The 20,653-nt window shown below is 40.3% G+C and overlaps 1 protein-coding gene across 1 annotated transcript in view; it reads right to left on the minus strand.

Annotated features, from left to right (window-relative positions):
- The window catches only part of QRFPR (pyroglutamylated RFamide peptide receptor), a 46,229-nt gene extending 25,822 nt beyond the window's left edge, over positions 1–20,407 (minus strand). The window contains exon 1 of the mRNA XM_059395333.1: positions 20,059–20,407. Within this exon, the coding sequence (XP_059251316.1) occupies positions 20,059–20,398 (340 nt within the window). The 5' untranslated portion in view covers positions 20,399–20,407. The remainder of the gene's footprint in view (positions 1–20,058) is intronic.
- Between the last annotated feature and the right edge of the window lie 246 nt (positions 20,408–20,653).

Below are 20,653 nucleotides of genomic sequence, written 5' to 3' on the forward strand. Positions count from 1 at the left end.
AATGGATGGGACTGGAAGAGATTATGCTGAGTGAAATAAGTCAAGCAGAGAGAGTCAATCATCATATGGTTTCACTTATTTGTGGAGCATAACAAATAGCATGGAGGACATGGGGAGATAGAGAGGAGAAGGGAGTTGGGGGAAATTGGAAGGGGAGGTGAACCATGAGAGACTATGGACTCTGAAAAACAACCTGAGAGTTTTGAAGGGGAGCAGGGTGGGAGGTCGGGGTACCAGGTGGTGGGTATTAGAGAGGGCACAGATTGCATGGAGCACTGAGTGTGGTGCAAAAATAATGAATACTGTTATGCTGAAAATAAAAAATAAATTTAAAAAAATAACAATTTTTCTATGTAGGGGTGCCTGGGTGGCTCAGTTCGTTAAGTGGCTGCCTTTGGCTCAGGTCATGATCCCAGGGTCTTGGGATTGATCCCTACATTTGGCTCCCTGCTCAGCAGAGAGCCTGCTTCTCCCTCTGCCTCTGCCTGCTGCTCTGCCCACTTGTGCTCTCTCTCTATCTCTCTGTCAAATAAATAAATACAATCTTTAAAAAAATGAATTTTTCTATGTATTATTTTGTTTAAAGTGTTTTATTAATTTGGGGGACATAAGTTTTTCTTATGTAAACATCAGCTTAAATATTATGGTACTGAATGACGCATTTATTGTTGAAGCTTGAGACTTCAAAACAAATAAGAGTATCTGGGTGACTCAGGTGGTTAAACATCTGACTCTTGATCTCAGCTCAGGCCTCCATCTTCGGGTCATGAGCTCAAGCCCTGCATCAGGTTCTACATCCTACTTAAAAACAAAAACAAAACAAAACAAATGCTAATTCTACTGGGAAAATATTAAATGAGAAAAAAATTTTCAGGATATGTCTATAAATATGAAAATACTACTTGGAGTTTTATTTCTGAATTTATCTATTAATAACCCATTTTTTCTAGTTTAATTTATCTGTATTGTTCCCTTTTATTCTGCAAACCTTCTTCAAACTACCTATGAATCCTTAGTTGCCTTTACATATTTAAGAATGTGGCAGAGTGAAAGACAACTGACATTCCCTATTCACATGGGCTGGAGTGGTCCCCCCCAAAGACTTTGATTTAGAATGAGTAGAGCCTTAGAGATGAAAAACATTAAGGTTTTTCCTTATGGAGCCCAAACTCATACTAACTCTGTAGTTCTGCTCTGAGTGCTTCCTTCAATTACTTTACAAGACAAATCATCTGGGTATATATTTGTGCCGGAAAACAAGTTCAGTACAGTAAAATCGTGTGTCTTCTGATATTTTTCTTCTAATTTTCATTACTCTAATAGCTACAAATCCTATTTTAGAAAAATAACTGAATTGGTTTCTTTTCCTCTCCACTAACGGCAATAATTATATTTTCAAATAATAGAATTAAAGGATCCCAGGTTAAACTTTAGGGTTTAAAAGCAAAAAGCAACAGACAGCATTCTAAGTATTACTTGCCTATATTGCTTTAACACATATTTTTCTTTTGTCATTTCTCAATCAACTTTAGTTCAACATTTTGCTTTTGGTTTTTAAATATTTTGACTCCTTTATCCTTGACTGTATTGAAACTGAATTGTTTGGAATGTTACTTTGTAATTAAATGTTTATGTGTGGGATATTAATGCCTGCTGTCTTTCCATGAACAGATGGGAGTGTTTGTTTTGTCTTTCTCTGTATTCAAGTAGTCTTAAGTAGTATGTGACCTACAGGTGAATGAATGAACAAATGCATGAATGAAGGAGAAGACAGAATATAGATGAATTCTTGTTATATAGTTAATTTGATGTCAGCTTGACTGGATCACGGGATGCCCACTTATCTGGTTAAGCAATATCTCGGGTTGTGTCTGTGAGGGTGTTTCCAAAAGAGATTAGCATTTGAATTGGTTAGATGAATAAAGCAGATGGCACTCCCCACGTGAGTGGGCATTATCTATAATCTGTTGAGAGCCTAAATAGAACAAAATGCAGAGAGGAAGGTTAAATTTGTTCTCTGCCTGACTGCTTGAGATGAGTAATTGATCTACTCTGGAGGTACCTGGTTCTCAGCCATTTAGACTCAGACTAGAATCTACCTACACATTGGGTCTCTGGCTCTCAGGTCTTTGAACTACCACCCCCAGAGGTTTGCCTGAGTCTCCAGCTTGCCGGCAACAGGCTGTGGGACTCTTCAGCCTCCATAACTATGTGAGCCAATTCTGATATTATACATCTGATAATATACAAATGTGAAGAATGTATATTCTTCACACTTTCTATTCCTTTCCCACCTTGTTTTTGTAACACTAGTTTTTCAAATCTTATTGAGGTAATGTTTTTCTTCTCTTTTCCTTTCTTTTTTTAAAAGATTTTATTATTTATTTATTTTTTAAAATTTTATTTTATTTATTTTAGAGAGCAAGAGCACGAGTGGGTGGGGCGGGGCAGAAGGAGAGGCAGACTCCCTGCTGAGCAGGGATCCTGACAGGGTTCTGGATCCCAGGGCCCTCAACTGAGGGACCATGACCTGAGCTGAAGGCTGCTGCTTAATCAACTGAGTCACCCAGGTGCCCCTGGAGTAATGTTTTTCTAAAATTTATTTGAATGGTGGGGCTCCTATCCTATAATTTATTGATCTCCAACTTCACACAGTCTAAAAATTGAAATATAGTATCCAGAAAGAGTACATGATACTTTTTTCCCCCACAAAAACTCTGTTTTTATTACAGTAATAAAAAACAAAGAGCTAGGAGGCCCTAAGCAAAAATCATATATAAGATAACCATTCTTCCACTCAGCCACCAGTTGTGTCTTCTGCCATAATCTAATCTAAACAGTTCTCCTTTGTTGCAATCTCATTTATACCCACACATTCCAAGATGAATAAAACACTTACTAGTTAATTAGCAACTAACCGCAAGTAAATCAATTTTTCAATTATCTGTGTTCGTTATAAATTGCACCATTAGTTTCTCCAGTTTAGTAGCCCAGTTGTGAAAGCTGGCTGAAAGGAAGTTTAGTCACTGTGTAGCAATAGGCCCCAGTCATGGCATTGCTAAGTCCTGTTGGGTTTAACCTGTTTATGGTCACCTGTACTTGCTCTAACCCAACTCCCTTTCCAACAGTGAATTTAACCAAAACCCACAATAATAAGAAGTACCTTTCCATTACACATACAACACACACACCCATAAAGTTATTTCTTTCTGGATGTGTGTGTATACACACACACACACACACACACACACAGAAATACATGTATTTATATACATATACACACATATACACATATATATACACACACACATATATGTATACACACAACCAGAAGTTTTACCATGTAAATTTTCTTTGATATTCTGTATTCTAATATGTTTTTTTCTCAATTGCTAATTCTGACTCACCAAATAATTTCTGACTCATTAAGACATTGTAACTCCTACTTTGAAATTTACTGCCCCAGAACAGAGATGTCTGTGCTCGAAAATGACCTTCAAACTCCTTAACACAGCAGTAGAAAGCTCTTCATGATTTGTCTTCCTTTCCCTCCAGTTTCATTGCTCACCATTCCGCCTTTGAATGCTAAAGTCCAGGCCTACAGAAATACTTATATTTTCCAGGAAGACTGAGGTCTCTCTAATCTTTACAATATCTACACCATGTACTGTTCACCCTTGTCTCTCAAGTTCAATATAGTGGCTGGCATACTACTGTATTCAATAAATATCAGTTGAACAGATGGAAAGTTCAACATGTAAGGAATATACTTTAGCAATAAAATCTCACTGATTTCACTCTGCAAACCCAGACATTGGCTACAGAAAAGAAAAAAAGCATTCAATAACCTAGAGCTTTATTAAGGAAAACTGTAATTTTTGAAAACCAGAGTAATCCATTCCATGAAAGCTTATTTACTCAGGAATTTTTCACCCATTTAATTTGGGTCAGTTTGATCTTTGTCATCAATAAATCAAGCCCACAAGTAAATTGACTGTGTATTAAATTCTGTGCCCTTCTCAGTATAATGATGATTTGGAAAAATAAGCTGAAATGACATAAGTTCTGGTTACTGTAGTAACTGCCTCTGTGGTATAATAGATAATTAAAGAGAACTATTTAGCCAATCTATTTGCTAATAAGTAGCCTTTCATCATTGGTCAAAGTAATCTATCCTGTGTTCATCAGAAGCAAAAGTGGAACACAGCAATGGTATATTTATAAACCAGCCTCAACTTCCTTCCCCATAGGGCCCACACTGGTAATTTCATTAAAATACAGATTCTGATTCAGTAGGTCTGGGATGGAGTCTGAGACTGTTTCTAACAAGGTTCGAGGTGATACTGATGCTGTCAGTCCACGAAGCAGATTCTAAGTGGCAAGAAAATACACAGTATATTGAAGACTGTTTTGCTCCTAGGGAACATGATTTCCTGACACAAACATTCTTGTTACCGAGGTAACTGGGCCACAAGTGGGTCCTACAACTACTTGACCTCGTGACCTACTGTGCCAGCAGAACTGTTTTAGCAAAGGAGAAGCCTCTCCTTCTCTTAGGCTGCTTCTCTAACAAGGAATTTCTCTTCCCTTTCCAAATTAAAGGAACCAGTACAGTTTGTCCCCAGATAGTGTATCTTTCAGTTACCGGTGAAGCAGCCATTTTTAAAATTTATCTCTTTATGCGAGAAACTTAAAAGAAATTAATAACTTCAGTTGTACTCGACGTTGCTACTACCTAGAGCTGAAAACACGGGGGAAAGGATGTATAAAATCCATGCGGAACCCAACTAGCTCTATATAGAATTTTGACTTGCATGCCTCTCACTTAATAATTCTTTCTCTGTTAGAGTTTTTCTGAAGGTTTTTAATGGAAGATAATCAAATTCCATTCTCATGTAGTCAGTTTCCCATCTGTCAGTAACATCTGTAAGTCAAGATTTTCGACTGTATTAGAAAAGTGTGGGTGTTTTTTCCCCAGTTCTCTCCCTTCTTGAGAGTTTTCTTTTATTTCCTTTTTGATATATACCTTTCTCCAGGAAAAGAAAAAAAGGCACAGGTGTACAGAGTTACTTACATACAGGGAAAAAAATCTTTCTTCGACATGTTTACTGCAAGAAAAACCATTGACAATGAAGTCTGACAAGGCTATAAAGCAAAGCCAATTTATAACCAAGGTTCATACTTAGCTGACTTAAAGTTCTCATCATTGTTAATGAAATAACATTGAAAACATATTACAGAGAACTGTTCTTTCAAAAATTTGAGAATTTCACAGATAATTTAAATAAATTAATTAGTCAATTAACCTCTCTGCCATCCATGCCAGCCTAGTGCATTTTGGAGCCTCTAGGGATTTCCTAATGAAGGAGCCCAAACTACATCTTACCCCAGCCCCATCCTGCCAGGCTAAGGCAGTGTCTTTAGCTCTGTGGGAGTAGAAGTCCTATACCTTCACAGGAAGCCACCTGTTCCTCCTAGCCCTTTGTCGATTGAACCCAAAGTCTAAGCCAGTCGAATTCCTTGTCTTTGGAGTAAGACGTAGGGAATAGTATAAGAATGCACTGTGAGATGAAGCCAGTGGATATACAAAAAAGCCTGTATTGTAGGGATGAAGATTTCTGTGATTTGTCCTGCATAACCTACCACTTTGACTTGCATATATGCAGGCAGGTTAAAGAATGCTGTTTGTGAGACTTACGCTGCCTGAGTGTCCTTGGGAACCTCGTTAATTGACATTAGCTGGCCTCCAGGTCAGAAATGGCCCTCCTAGTCTGGATGCTGAGAGCTGTAATTCTTGCCTAATATGCCCTCTGGCTCCAAGCTGGCCTGTCCCCGCAGAATGGGATCTGCACACCTAACCCAGGCTCCTTGAAGAAGTAAAGACATGGTAATACAGAAATGCAGCCACTCTAAACAGCACACAGGCAAACAAATGTTCACCTTCATTTGCCCCATAAACACGGCCCTTTTGGGGATAGTCAGTTGGAAGTCTCACCGGAGGGGAGGACGCTCCGCCCAGGCCTCTCAATCCAGACTCCAACGTGACTGTCTTCAGGGGGCTTCCCTAGCTGATGAGGTTGGATGTTCTAAGTACCCAATTTGATGTAATTCTGTCTTACTTTCCTTACTGTTTACTATTGCCCTCATCTATGTGTAGATTGCCCTTTTCTTCTTTCTGTTTCTATTCGATTTTTAACATATCAAGAAAGTGTTTTTATCCTCTTCAAAACTGAGAGTATGGCTGCTGTGAATCTTTTCTTCAGAAAAAGAAAATTAGTAAGAGTGGGGGCTACAAGGGTTATGAGAAAGTAAAAAATCTAAAGACAAACAAATAAAACAGGGATAAAATCAGTGTATGAGATTTCCTAGCTTCTTTCTCTCCTCCATTCTTTCCTTCTCTCCTTAACTAAAAGACATGCCTGCTGGATAGTTCCCTCTCTGGGCCATTTTATTAACCAGAGCATGTGGAATAATTTGGGTCAGGTATCAGGATGGGAAATTTGCATAAATAAGACTGAGATTTAAAGAGAGAGAGAGAAAAGGTGGGATGTGGAGGGAGAGAGACAAAGAGAGAAGGGGAGATAGACTGATGAGGATGGAGGGAAAGAAGGAGGCAGTAAGAATGTCCACAAGGGGGTGGCCTGGGTGGCTCAGTGGGTTAAATCCTCTGCCTTCAGCTCAGGTCATGATCTCAAGGTCCTGGGATCGAGCCCTGCATTGGGCTCTCTGCTCAGCTGGAAGACTGCTTCCTCCTCTCTCTCTGCCTGCCTCTCTGCCGACTTGTGATCTCTGTTTGTCAAATCAATAAATAAAATCTTTTTTTTTTTTTTTTAAAGAATGTCCACAAGGAACTGAAGCATAAGTTCGTAGTCAACGGAGGTTTCCTTGGGGTGGGATGGGGAAGTTGAGAGACCTTGAAGTCCAGCCTTACAAGATGAGGGTGTAAGTCAGTGACAGCTTTGTATTAATACTAGTGGGGCAACATTGTGTCTACTGTCTGGGGTGGCCTGAAAGGACATGTGATCTTTGCAAGGTGAAAATAGTTCTGTGGAACACTATTAAATGTAATAGTAAAGACCTGAATGAAATGGAAGAATGGGGTTTTAAGAGAGAGTCTTGCGAGAAATGAATTAAAATCTTTTAAAATTTCTCTGAGACATATAAGTAAAGATCAAAATTATTTTACACTAGTGTTGGTCACTGAACTAAGCCTCTTTGAATTTGACAGTTGGAGTGTTAGGATTTATTTGGCTGTCCAAGAGTGTAAAGCAGAAGGTGGAAGATATAGGATAGGAGAAAGATTGAACAAACTGAACGACTGAATCTATGGCAGTAAAAAGCAATCAGACTGAATAAACAAGCCTTTGTCCACTGGGGGAGTGGAGCAAAGTCGTATTTATGGCCGAGCCCTGGAGATTCATGGATTCTTCATGTTGAGCTCCACACAGCTGCTGCTTCAGATTCCCCTTCAATTTCCATGAGACCGACCTGTTACTGTCCTGAAATTCAAGAGAGCCCCCTCTTCCTCACTGCTACAAAACAGGCTTGCCATAGCTCCAATTGCTTGAGGTAAGTTGAATCTTTGTTCCTTGCAACCAAAAAGGCAGACATGAAGATAAATACAATCTCATTCTTCAGTGTGTCACAAAAATGTATACAACTGATTTCTTTTTTTTTTTTTAAGATTTTATTTATTTGATAGAGAGAAATCACAAGTAGACGGAGAGGCAGACAGAGAGAGAGAGGGGAAGCAGGCTCCCTGCTGAGCAGAGAGCCCGATGCGGGACTCGACCCCAGGACCCTGAGATCATGACCTGAGCCAAAGGCAGCGGCTTAACCCACTGAGCCACCCAGGTGCCCCGTATACAACTGATTTCTTAAAAGCCTCAAATATTAGTATAATGTCAAATAAGGTGATAAACGTTAATAACTCAAAAAATACTTATTAAGAACCTACCATATAACCTAGCAATAGCTATGCAATTAAGTGGTGGATATACAAGAGAGATCAAGTCTTTAACCTTATGGAGCTTATATTCTAGTGGAGGAGACAAAAACAGACACACAGATTGTATCTTCAAAGTCATAAAATTCACATCTATTATTTCCTCAATACTGAAAATCTAATTTGAAAAGAGTGATCACTGAATTAACCAGCTGTTTTTGCATCTTGCAAACACAGTGTGAAGATGTGTATTTTATACCTAAGGATTTATTTATAGGTAATATAAAATTTTAACAAGACCTACATCTTGCCCAAAGTGAAGTTTTATTTCATTATGTCTTACCAATCTCCAAGGTTTCATCACCCTGCCTTTTTTTTTTTTTTTTTTTTTTTTTAATAAAACTGTCCTTGTAAAATACATTTTCACTGTCTTTTCCTCAGACCCGCTGAGGAAATCACTGCTTGGATCAGGTTTATATTGATACTTAGATTAGATTTTGACCCAATAAAATTCCTCCTAATAAAAATAAATTCTTCAGTGTTTATAAATGATGCAGTAAAGGAAAAGTTTTAAAAAGCCAAGCATGTTGCTCAGTCTGTAGACTTGCTTGACAGGACTTCTAAACCTGAGTCAATATGGACTTCTGTGAACAGGTGTGTGTTAACTTTGCAAACGTCAGTAGACAGGTGGCCAGAGCCACTAAGAGTCAACGAAGAGGAATCCATTCTCAGGAAGGTTTTGGGGGAAAAGACCAGAACAACTTTTCATTTCATAACTTTGTCCTCCAGGTCCCAGAAATAAATATCTGCGGTCTAACTGTGCATGCAGCACTGTGCACATACGGGGCAGAAGCAGGGGGTGAGACAAGACATTGCAGAAAGGACAATCATGCCCTATTCCAGCAGACCTGCTGTGGTGAAAAACCCGACACAGAACCATAGCTCTTGCCCTCAAGTCCTGGCAGTAGCACTTCCTATTTATATGAGCATGAGCACTGTCCTAAATGTGATAGATTAATTGAAAAAAAAAAAAAAAAGGCTCCAATTTCCCCTGTCACTGTCTGCAAGCTTCCCCAGCCCCCATCAATGTGACTTTGCCAAGTGGAGAGACTCCTTCCCCACTGATGGTGTGATTTGCTTTAATCACAGAAGGGACACTGGTGCAACTTCCAGTCCTGGGCGAGAGATTTTGAAGCTTCTTCTCTCACTCTTTTGGAACAAGTTGCTTCCACATAAAGAATTGTGGACTATCCTGCTGAAGAAGGGAGCCACATGGGACAGAGATAGCCCCTCCCTGCTGAGGTCATAAAGTGGTGAGCCTCCATCAGGTTGCCAGAAGAACATCATCGTCTTGTGAGTGCCCTCAGGGGAGACTAGCAGAAGAACTGCCCAGCAGAGACAAGCCAAATGGCTAAGCCACTGACACTGAATAAGGAGCAAAAACAAAAACAAAACAGTGGTTTCTTTAATCTACAAGGGTTTGACTAATTTGCAATGAGAAAGAGATAACTGGTGTACTAACCCCATCTTTTTGTGCCTCCTTTTCTCCTCTGTAAAACAGGGATGATAATATACTTCTCACATAGTGAGCCCTAGGAGTTTGGTGGTCATTTTGATATTATTATTTCCATTTCTCTGCAGTGCAAGTGAGGCTCTGGCAGTCAGAATTGCCCAGATCCCAACAATCTTTGCCAGCACTCTAGAGCCGTCAAAGGACAACAGTCATGGAACTGATGTCACTGTTGCACCCCGACTGTCATGGCCACACTGAGGGGCCATCATGAGCCTTTTTCAGGCCATGAACCAGGCAGCAATAATGTTCACAAGGTAACTGGCCGCTGAGGTTCGCCTGGGGGGAGAGGGATGAGGAGTGTGGCAAAAGGAGCTGCATTACAAGACCAGGGCAGGGGTCAGTGGGACGGCTCTGTTTTAATACTAAGGTGGTAACCTTGTGCCTCCTAGTCTGCAGTGTCCTGGGAAAAACCCCGAGCCTGGCAAGCAACTACAGAATCTATAACAGCCGCAACAAATCTTTGACCACTTCAGCCCCTTTTCGGGATGTATAATTGCTTCTAAAATGAAAGAAAGCAAATACTCTTTTCTGTTTTCTGAGTACAAATGATTAGTTTGAATTTTCATTGAGGATAGGAGTAAATATTTTCATGACAGTTATTAAAGACTTTATTAACAAAAATAAATTATATGGACAGGGTTATTTATAGTGGTTTCATATAAATGCATACATATGTCTTTGATAAATTAATATTACAATTACAGTTTTTTTTATCTCTGTCATCCTGTACATACAAACACGCCTAACATTTTAAATAGAAATACTTCGCAGCTGTAAACGACAATCTGCTTCCTTCTATAGGCTACCCACCAAGTGCCAGATCCTTTACATATAGCGTCATTCATTCTCCCAGCAGCCTCATAAGGTAGGCATAGCTTTTCCCAAATTTACAGATGGGGAAACCATAAAAAGAGAAATAAAACAACTGTTCCAAGGTGAAACACGGTGTTTGCCAACCTGCAAATATTAAATGCCTCTCAATTTTACAAGAGTCTTTTTCACTATATTTTTAAGCATGCATTGAATGCATGCATATTTCAAGTTTTTTATTTTTTTATTTATTTTTAAAAAGAGTTTATTTATTTATTTGTCAGAGAGAGAGAGAGAGAGAGAGCAAGCACATGCGTACAGAGTGGCAGGAAGAGACAGAGAGAGAAGCAGGCTCCCTGTTGAGCAAGGAGCCCGATGTGGGACTCAATCCCAGGACGCTGGGATCACGACCCGAGCTAAAAGCAGCTGCCTAACCAACTGAGCCACCCAGGTGTCCCTGTTTCAAGGTTTTTAGATGAAAGGTTTTATAGCTGGAAATGTGTAAATACTGCATACTTCATACTGAAATATAATAGGAAATCATAAGAACTGGGTACCCATTAATATTTTTGATAAACTACAGCATGATGTAAATCTTGCATCTTTGTTGTAGTTTCTGCTGCTGCATTGGCCACTGGGAGGCAACACCATATATAATTTTATAACTTCTCTTGGTCTCCTAATAGGGGCAAACAATGCAAGGAAGTGTAGTTAATAGCTAATTCAGTAACCTATGGGTCATAAATGGTGCAACAGTATTAGAACCCAATATTGTCCATTCTAGAGTGTATATTCATTTTCATTGCACCAAACTATCTCTTTTATCTCTCCCAGGTTATGAGAACACATGATATTATAAGGAGTATTCCACTAGTCCTTAATAATCTGCAATCTTTCTGGTACTATAGATGATGTATATTCTCAGAACACAGCCACACGAAGAGCAAATCTAGTTTTGCCTAGGTAGATAAAAACACTAAACACTTGAGTACTTCAGAATTAATCATTAGAAACCAATCCTTAATTTTAATATAGGAAATGAAACAACAAAATTACCTATGAATACACATTTGGGTTAAAACAGGGAGTTTTGTTTTTTTTAAGATTTTATTTATTTATTTGACAGACTAGAGATCACAAGTAGACAGAGAGGCAGGCAGAGAGAGAGAAGGAAGCAGGCTCCCTGCTGAGCAGAGAGCCCAATGCGGGGCTTGATCCCAGAACCCTGGGACCATGACCTGAGCCGAAGGCAGAGGCTTTAACCCACTGAGCCACCCAGGCGCCCCCAGGGAGTTCTTTTTAAGAAAGGTTTATTTATTCATTTTAGAGAAAGAGAGAGAAGGGGAAAGGGCAGAAGGAGAAGGAGAGAACATCTCAAACAAACTCCGTGCTGAGTGTGGAGCTGGACATGGGGCTTGATCCCAGAACCTTGAGTTCATGACCTGCGCGAAAACCAAGATTTGGATGCTTAACCGACTGAGCCACCAGGCACCCCTAAAATGGGGAGTTTTAAAGAAAACATGAGCCAATAGTTCCAGGACCACCTTTCATAATACCTGACAACAATAACCCAAGAATGAAACTGCACTACAGAAGGAAGTGAGGCTGGGCACAGACGGGGAGAATGGCAGAGCCCTGGAGTCACTGTTGGGAGATCTAGATTCAGCTATGCCTGAAGCTGGACCTAATCCTCAGTTTTTCAGTTTCATGAGACAGAATATCCCCCCTCACCTTTACTTAAGTTAGTTTTAGACAGGCTTCTCTGTTTGCAGACAAGAATCTTAATAAACCAATCACTGGTCAAAGAACATGCTAAGGTATGTTCTAGGAAAGCAATTGGAAAAGGGAATTTTTTTTTATGCTTTCTAAGTACACAATAAAATTTTTCAAATTTTCTCATTGCCAAATTCTTTGTGTCCTTATTTTAACTGTAAAATATTGTTGTCCTAGGTAGAGAGACTCATACAAATCCCATTGCTGACAGGACCACCTTCCAGCCTCCTGAGAAAACTTAGTAAATTTCTTGACCCTGGCATCTTTTCTTCTTAAAGTGTGCACATAACTGATTCATGAGGAGACCACCCAGAGGCTGGCCCTATGGCACAATTTTTTATTTGACTTCCAAACTACTGTTGTTGGGTCTTCTCTTCGATTTACTTCTTTTATTTTTTTATACTTCTTCACTTCAGTGGGTCTATTCTTTGTCAGCAGCTTTCATCATTCCTGTTTAAAGTTTTTTGTTTTTGTTTTTTAAAGGCTCATGATATTGTTGATTTTACATCAGTTTCACCATATTTAGTTTCCCCCAGGAACTCTGAGGTTTCTAAAATGTTATAGAAAAGAGAAAATTATTATCGTAAGTGATATTTTCCAATCACTAATCAAAAAATAAAGTAGACCTGAAGATGTTCCAGTTTAATCCCTCTTCTCTGAGCTGGCCCCCCAAATTAAGATCTTTTCACCACATAATTCAACAACCTCCTTTTTAAAATTTTTTTTAAATTTATTTATTTGAGCAAGCATGACAGAGACAGAGAGTGTGCACAAGGAGAGGAAGAAGCAGACTCCCCGCTGAGCAGGGAGCCAGATGAGGAGGATAGTAGTTGGGGGGTGGTTTGAACCCAGGATCATGACCAGAGCCAGAGGCAGACACTTCGACTGAGCCACCAGGCACCCCAACAACTTCCTTTAATAACCGATTTCAGAATTTATCAGGTTGAAATCTCTTAAAACTCACCTGATTTTTTAAAAGATTTTATTTCTTTATTTAGAGAAAGAACATGAGAGCCAAGGAAGGGGCAGAGGGAGAGAGATTCTTAAGCAGACTCCATGCTCAGTGGGACTCAATTTCATGACCCTGAGATCATGACCTGAGCCAAAATCAAGAGTTGGACACTCAACCAAGGAAGCCATTCAGGTGCCCCCCACCTAAATTTTTGTGTGGTGTACAGTGAGTGTTTTTTTTCTTTCCTACCCTTCTTCCCTTCAATCTTCATTCCAGTAAAATCCCTTTCTATAAATATGAAATCTAATGGAAAATCCTATTTATTAAAAAGAAAGAAGGGAGCTGTTTTGGTGAAGCCTGGGAGCCTGCCTGCTCCACACCTGCGCACACCAGCCACCAAGACTCTGGGTAACTCGCACTGAAAACCTTGCTGTGGCGGTGTGCTCATTTAAAACTAGAGTTTTGGAGCGCCTAGGTGGCTCAGTGGGTTAAAGTCTCTGCCTTCGGCAGAGGGTCCTTAGATGGAGCCCCGCATCTGGCTCTCTGCTCAGCAGGGAGCCTGCTTCCTCTTCTCTCTCTGCCTGCCTCTCTGCCTACTTGTGATCTCTGTCAAATAAATAAAATCTTAAAAAAAAAATAATAAAACTAGAGTTTTATTCTCCAGATGAGAGAATAATTCTTTCAGTCTTTTGTCATATGTCAGGTATCCCAAAATTTTAATCATTTTCGGCTTCTTTCTAAATCCACGTCAAAAGACTCCAAAAAACTTTAGGGCTTGTGTAGAGACGTAATTGATGAGTATAATGGGAAAATCAGCTCCGAGTTCCATGTCAAGCTTCATTTTATACAACTTATATGTTGATTTTCCAAGCACTGTAACTCCGATGGCGATTTTTTCCCCTACACTGTAGAGCAACCTTGCGTTGGGGTATGTGGCCGGCGCTGTGCTACGGAAGCACCTGGCCTCCTTTATTTCTTTTCATCTTCACAACAGCCCACGTCTTGGCATTGTCAGCATTTGTTCTACATTAGTGATTCTCAGCCTTGGCTACAAATTATGTTATTGGGGAACTTCTGAAAATCCAATACCTGGGTGCTCAGACCAATTAAATCAGAATCTCCCAGGGTAGAAACCAAGCATCATTTTAAAAACTCCCTGAGCGATTCTATGTGTTGGCAAGACTGAGAGCCACCGCTCTAGGCATAATTTTCCTATCAGCCTCTGAGAAAATGAGTTTTTGCATTTTTTTACCCAAGCAAGCAGTCTTCAGGTATAGTAAGTAGATGCGAAAGTGCCCTTTTCCCAGTGAGGCTGCCATTACTTAGGCTATTTTGGGAACTCCTTTTCTGTAATTGCTTTTAGTCAATTTACCAGTCATCCTTAGAAAATTCTTTTCAGTGCCCACAGCAGGATCGCAGGGAAGTGCAGAGAGCTCTGGATGCACCTGGGGAGATCTTCCCTTCCTCTGTGACCCTACCCACAACAGGATAAAAGCAGGCAGAGTCCTGTGGCTCCCAGAAGGCCAACAAGCCCTTCCCCACCTCAATTCATTAATGCTGAGAGCAATAAAGAGGCTAGAATGAGATCTGATGTTCTGCCTCTTTCTGGGAATTCTTCAGAATTAATCCTCCCGTATTTTGTAAATTCACATTTACCTGAGTCACCATGAGTCCCGTTCTCCTAGACTATCCCTTGCCCCTGAACCCAATTGAGGCTCTAAACATTCCCATTCTGATCCAAGCCTCCAGTTCCCCAACACTTCCCCTGTGCTTTCTCCACAGTGCACTCTGAAACTCTGACAACAAAATCCCCTGCCTTCTCCATTTTTTCTTTGAGTGCCACACTCCCTGTCTTGCTCTAACTGAAACCTGGCAATTCCCTAAGGACTCAGCTTTCTCTACACCTTTAATATCCCAGCGCAAACAACAGATACCCGGAAAATGCTGAATACAAAAATGACTCAGACTATTAATGATAATAGTTTAGACCCTGGGCAGAGAGATAAGGTAGGGTGAGAGAATGTTGGATGCTAATAAGAGATCTGTGTGTAAATGCCCAGTCTCAGATCAGGGGGATTAGGGCTTAAGATATTAGATACTGATTTCAGAATTATCAGCAAAGAAAGGAGAGTCCTGGTTGGAACCTCTATGCAGAAATGGGTGATGAAAGACGAAATCGCATGCTAGGCTTCAGTGGACACACACTCAAAAACTAAGAGGAATTACAAAAACCATCAAAGGGTAGAATATAAAGAAAGAGAAAAGTGTTCTGGAGCATTGTTGAGAAGCAAAATCTATTTTGTGGAATTTAGTTGAAAAAAACAACATAATCAGACAGTGAATTTGGAGGAGCATGTATATATTTCAAAGCAAGAGATTAAAGGAGGAGGAAAAAAGAGACAAAATGAGGAAGAACAGATTGCACTTAAGGAGAGGTAAATTCCATGGCCCCAAGAGTACAATGGGCAAGTTGACTGCTAGAGTTTGATCAGATAGATTTGTAAGTAGAATGCACACAGATCTTCCAAAGCCTGACTCCTAATTGCTATAACAACACAGCCCCATCCTCATATTAGTGATTTTAAAAAACCATAAACAAATGCTATTTACTGTTCTTGTGGGAAGAGAATCCCCATTCCTGCTAGCTCTGTGTTGAATGTTCTGGGGAGCAGTGTGGGAGTAAATCAACTAGTGGGTCAAAGAGTGTTGGCATATGCCAGACATATACAAGAATTGCACGTACACTTGCCTCAGTGCTAACCAACACTTAGATGCTGAATTTAGATCTCCTTCTAAATTGAGTATAATTCTCTTAAACTAAATGTTTATGGATACACTTTGTTGCATCTGTCATTTATGATGCCATCACTGTACCAAAGATAATTCAAAGTCTTTGCTCAGTGGTATGCTAGAAAACAACTGTACGGTGGTTTTTTTTTTTTTTTTTAAAGACAGTTTTTATTGCTGTCATCCACAATGTAAATATTCCTGTCATGACTGATTTCAAGCCAATAACATGACTCTGAATGGGGAACAGGGTAGAGATATGCACAATGGTCTCTTTAAGTCGGCAAGCTTGTTTCAGAGAGTCAGATGTAACTAGTTTGGACACAGGTTGGCACAAAACATTTTTAAAGCTCCTCAGGAGGTTCTCTGTGTAGCCAGGTCTGAGAATCATTACTTATAGTGGTGCTTCTCAAATTTTCATGTGCTTATGTATCACCTGGAGATCTTGTCCAAATGCAGGCTTTGACTCAACAGGCAATATTGGTCCCTAGCAAGGGAGATAAGTGGACTAGGAAAAGAAGAAGAAAATAGTCATTTATAGCCCTACCTCTGTCAGAAATGTTTGAGGGGGAGACTTTGAAGAAAAGTCACAAACTGGAGGTCCATGAATTATTTGTGGCCAAACTCCCAGGGAGGTTTTCTTTTACCCAACTGCATTTTATTTTATTTTGAACTAAATGCCAAGATCATAAAATTCCATTTTTCCAGCTTCTCTAGAATTAAAAAAAAAAAAAAAAAGAAAGAAAGAAAAGAAAGGAAGAAAAAGGGCAGTAACAGCAGCAACAACAAAAGATTTGACAATTCAGGGCACACAGTCCTGCCTCCAGGGGTCCTGTCCCCTTTAAGGGAGGTCCTGAGACTTTGTCCTGCCACTGTTGCCTCCTAGTAGTTCCCACTGCTTCCTTTATATTTCCTCCTTCACCCTGGAGGAATTTGAGGGGTAATCATATTTAAGTTTAGCATAACTGATACTTTTCCCTCCCCAGTTGCACTATCCTACCTTTCTGTCTCATTTCCCACCATCCCTCACATATAAACTATATACTTGAAAAGACTTACACAGTGTTCTTGGACTTCATCCCCTTCATTCTTTCCTCCAAACTTTGGATTGACCCCTGGAGTGGGACACACTCCATCCTTCTTTCTCTGCTGAAAACAATCTGAATCATTCTTCAGTAAGTGGCTCGAAATCCCCTTCTTTGGAGAAACCTTCCTGGCTTTTATACTCCCACAGCAGAATGGATCCCGTTCCATTACATCCTGTATTTTTTCATTTGAGGACGTTTCTTACTTTCAGAGGTCCAAAAAGGGATTAGATTAGCTTTATTCCTTTTTTTTTTTTTTTTGTATTACCAAGGTAGAATGCTTTGCCTTAAAGAAGGTCCTCCATAGCCTTATAAAATAATATATTGTGAATTACCATTGAACTATTAATTACTTTCCCTTGAAAGCTCTTTTTTAAATTAATTTTTAAAATTTTTTATAAACAAATAATGTTTTTTATCCCCAGGGTTGAAAGCTCTTTTGCTAATTTATCAAGGGAGCTTTAAAATTATTATCCTATCCTATAAAGGACAAGTTAATTCTGTTTGCATTGTTACCTCCAGAAACTCTGCAAACTATTTCCTCTTCCATGATATTCAATTTTGGTGTTACTTACTTGATTTGTAAGAATATTTATTCTAGGGATGCCTGGGTGGCTCAGTTGGTTAAGCGGCTGCCTTCGGCTCGGGTCATGATCCCGGTGTCCCAGGATCGAGTCCCACATCGGGCTCCACGCTCAGCGGGGAGCCTGCTTCTCCCTCTGCCTCTGCCTGCCACTCTGTCTGTCTGTGTGCTCTCTCTCTCTCTGACAAATAAATAAAAATAAATTTTAAAAAAGAGTCTAAAAAGAATATTTATTCTACAAATCTAGTCCCAGATAAACATAAGCTACCTAAAATTAAACATTTCTTAACATAATGAATACCTTACACTTTCATGATATAATCAATTTTTTCAAAGCACTTTTACTAATACACTTTGTCCTCACTCTAAAGTGTGAAATACATGCACAATGCCTTACCCTTTTTCAGCATTTAGAAGCTAAAGTGAAATGTGCTCCATGAACTAGGAAGCAAGGAAAACAGAAAGTTTAAGAAAAACTTTCACACCATCCACCAAAGTCCTTGGGAAGGAAGATCTACTCTGTAGTCTTCCCAAGGCATGATTTCCCAATTTGCTTAGAGGCTAAACATCTGCCTCATTTCACTTCCAAGCATCTAGAATTCCTAATATTTTATCAAAAAACTGAGGCCCAGATGTGTTAAATCAACATGTATTAGAGCCAAAATAGGAACCCAGGTCTTTGGATTCCCAGTATAGCATCCCACTTTTTAAATTATGTTCACCTTAACAAACAGAGCTATAATCATCCAGACATACATATATGCTTCATAAATCTGCCTTCACAAACATATAGAAATCGAAACTCTTATGCCCTTTTCTCAAAAAACTAGGTTTATGAGATGATCAAAATTTTCCCCATTAATTTTAGGGGGTTAGTTGCACAGGACAACTTTAAAAGGTCCAAGTACAATGATTTCATCAGAGTGCATAAGAAAGGCTGTAAGTCATAAGTTGGTTTGCCACTTGCTGCATTATGTGACACTCTCACATCAGTGCTATGTTCTCTAATGGTTAGTGCATTTTTGGAAATACTTTGGAAATACATTGTAGATGAGATGGGAATCAAAGATCTTAGCCTCTTGATGCACTAAAGATAAACCTGATGTAAATTAATAAAGAAAAAATGTCAGGGAAAGAAACTGAAGAGCTCAACTTGTTAATGGTAGGATAAAAGAAACTCCGTGAGATTAAAAGGAAGTAGCAAAAGAATGGAAATGGCAGGGCTTGAAGGCATAATGATCAATTTCCCTCACGTTCTCTGTATTTGCAGCCACTTTCTATGAATTTTGATGTGGTTTCAAGAATTCACCCATCCATGACAATGGGGGCACAACCAGAGCTTCATCTCCAAGACACACCACTAAACACAGGTGACAACAGAAGGCATTACTGCTTATGGACTGGAGCAGGCTCTGTAGCTGTGTGTCTGTAAAGATTGGATTACCTGGGGGAAGGAAGTGCACTGTCGAGCGTTTCTCAACCTCTACACTGGGATCCCAGCTCAATAACTCTGGTTTCCTACCATTTCCACTCCCCTTTAAAGGAAAGAGAAGGAATCAATGTCTCCTTCTTTATCAGTCAAGAGGGGGATATGTTTTCTGTGTTAACACTCCCTGCTTGCTTCTGTTAATCCAATCTGAAAAAAATGACTATACACACACACAATATATTTATATATGTATTTTATATATATATATATAAAATCCATTTGCAGGGGATATATTAAATATATATTCTATATAATTACATAACAATTATAATATATAATAAATATGTTATACACACACACATATACAAAATTAGTTTTAAGTCCTTATATAAATTGGATGTACAAATACCTACAAACACCTGTTTGGAAGCCACAGAGGCATCTGTGGAGTGAGACTGTAAGTTAGGAGGATGAGTGGATATGGATATCTTTATTTTTGAAATATTTTTATTTTACTTGAAAAAAATCCTGGTAATTATGGAAAAAGGAGCTGGTGTGCAATGGAAAAATTACTGGTGTGCAATGTGACTCCCCATCTCACTGCCTTGTACTTTTCCTAGCATTTTCCTGTGTCTTTTAAAATTTTATTTTATTATGTTCAATTACCCGGCATATAGTACATTAGTTTTTGACGTAGCGTTCAAGGACTCATTAGTTGCTTTTAACAACCCAGTTCTCACCACCACACCTGCCCTTCTTCATACCCATCACCCGGTTATCCATCCTCCCACCTGGCCCCCACCCCATCCCTCAGTTTGATTCCCGGGATCCAGAGTTTCTCATGGTTTGTCTCCCTCTCGGATTTCTTCCCATTCAGTTTTCCCTCCCTTTCCCCCGTGGTCCTCCGGGCAATGCAAGGAAACCTGTGTCGTTAAACGACAAAGAGAAGCGTTGCACCGAAATCAAGTACCAAAAAACTCTCCAAGTGAGCGCAGGCGAGGAAGTTCTAAGAAAGAGGTCTGGATTCTTTTGGTAGAGAGAGAAATGTAAGGAACAAAGGGGCGGGGAGAGTCCCGTGGAAGGCTGGGGGATTAGGGAAGAAGGTGCGAACGTGGACTCACCCCCCCGCCAGGTGTCAGAGATGTTCTGGACCATGGTGACCGGGATGCAGAAGAAGGAGATGAGCAGGTCGCTGAGCGCCAAGGAGCAGATAAAGATGTTGGTGACCGTGCGCATGGCTTTGCTGCGGGTCACTACGTAGACCACCAGTGAATTGCCAAAGAGTGCTAGAGCAAAGATGAGCACTCCGGTGAGCACTAAGGCCAGCTTGGCGCGCCCGGGCAGCTCCGGGGTGTAGACCAGGGGCCGCAGCCCATACCGCGCGATGAACTGCTCGCGGGTCAAGTTGTGGTCCCGCAGTAGCCGGGAAAACTGCTCGCGCGTAATGTTGAGTGATTGCATACCGCGTGCTCCCGGAGCGCCGTCCGCTACAGCCGGGCCACCCACCGCCCCACAAGCGCACGGAGGCGCGGCGGGGTGGGGGCTGCGAGGAGACGGGGCCGACGGCGGCTGCACACTCGGGAGGCCAGGACAGCCTCCGTTCCAGACTCTGGAGCGCTAAAGGACTCCGGCTGCGCCCCAGGATGTTCGGGAGAAGGAAAGCAGCGCGGGATCAAACCCGCAATCAAGAGGCGGGAAGTCAAAGCCTGGGAGACT

The sequence above is a fragment of the Mustela nigripes genome, chromosome 1 (genome assembly GCF_022355385.1).
Source record: "Mustela nigripes isolate SB6536 chromosome 1, MUSNIG.SB6536, whole genome shotgun sequence".
Taxonomy (NCBI): Eukaryota; Metazoa; Chordata; class Mammalia; order Carnivora; family Mustelidae; genus Mustela; species Mustela nigripes.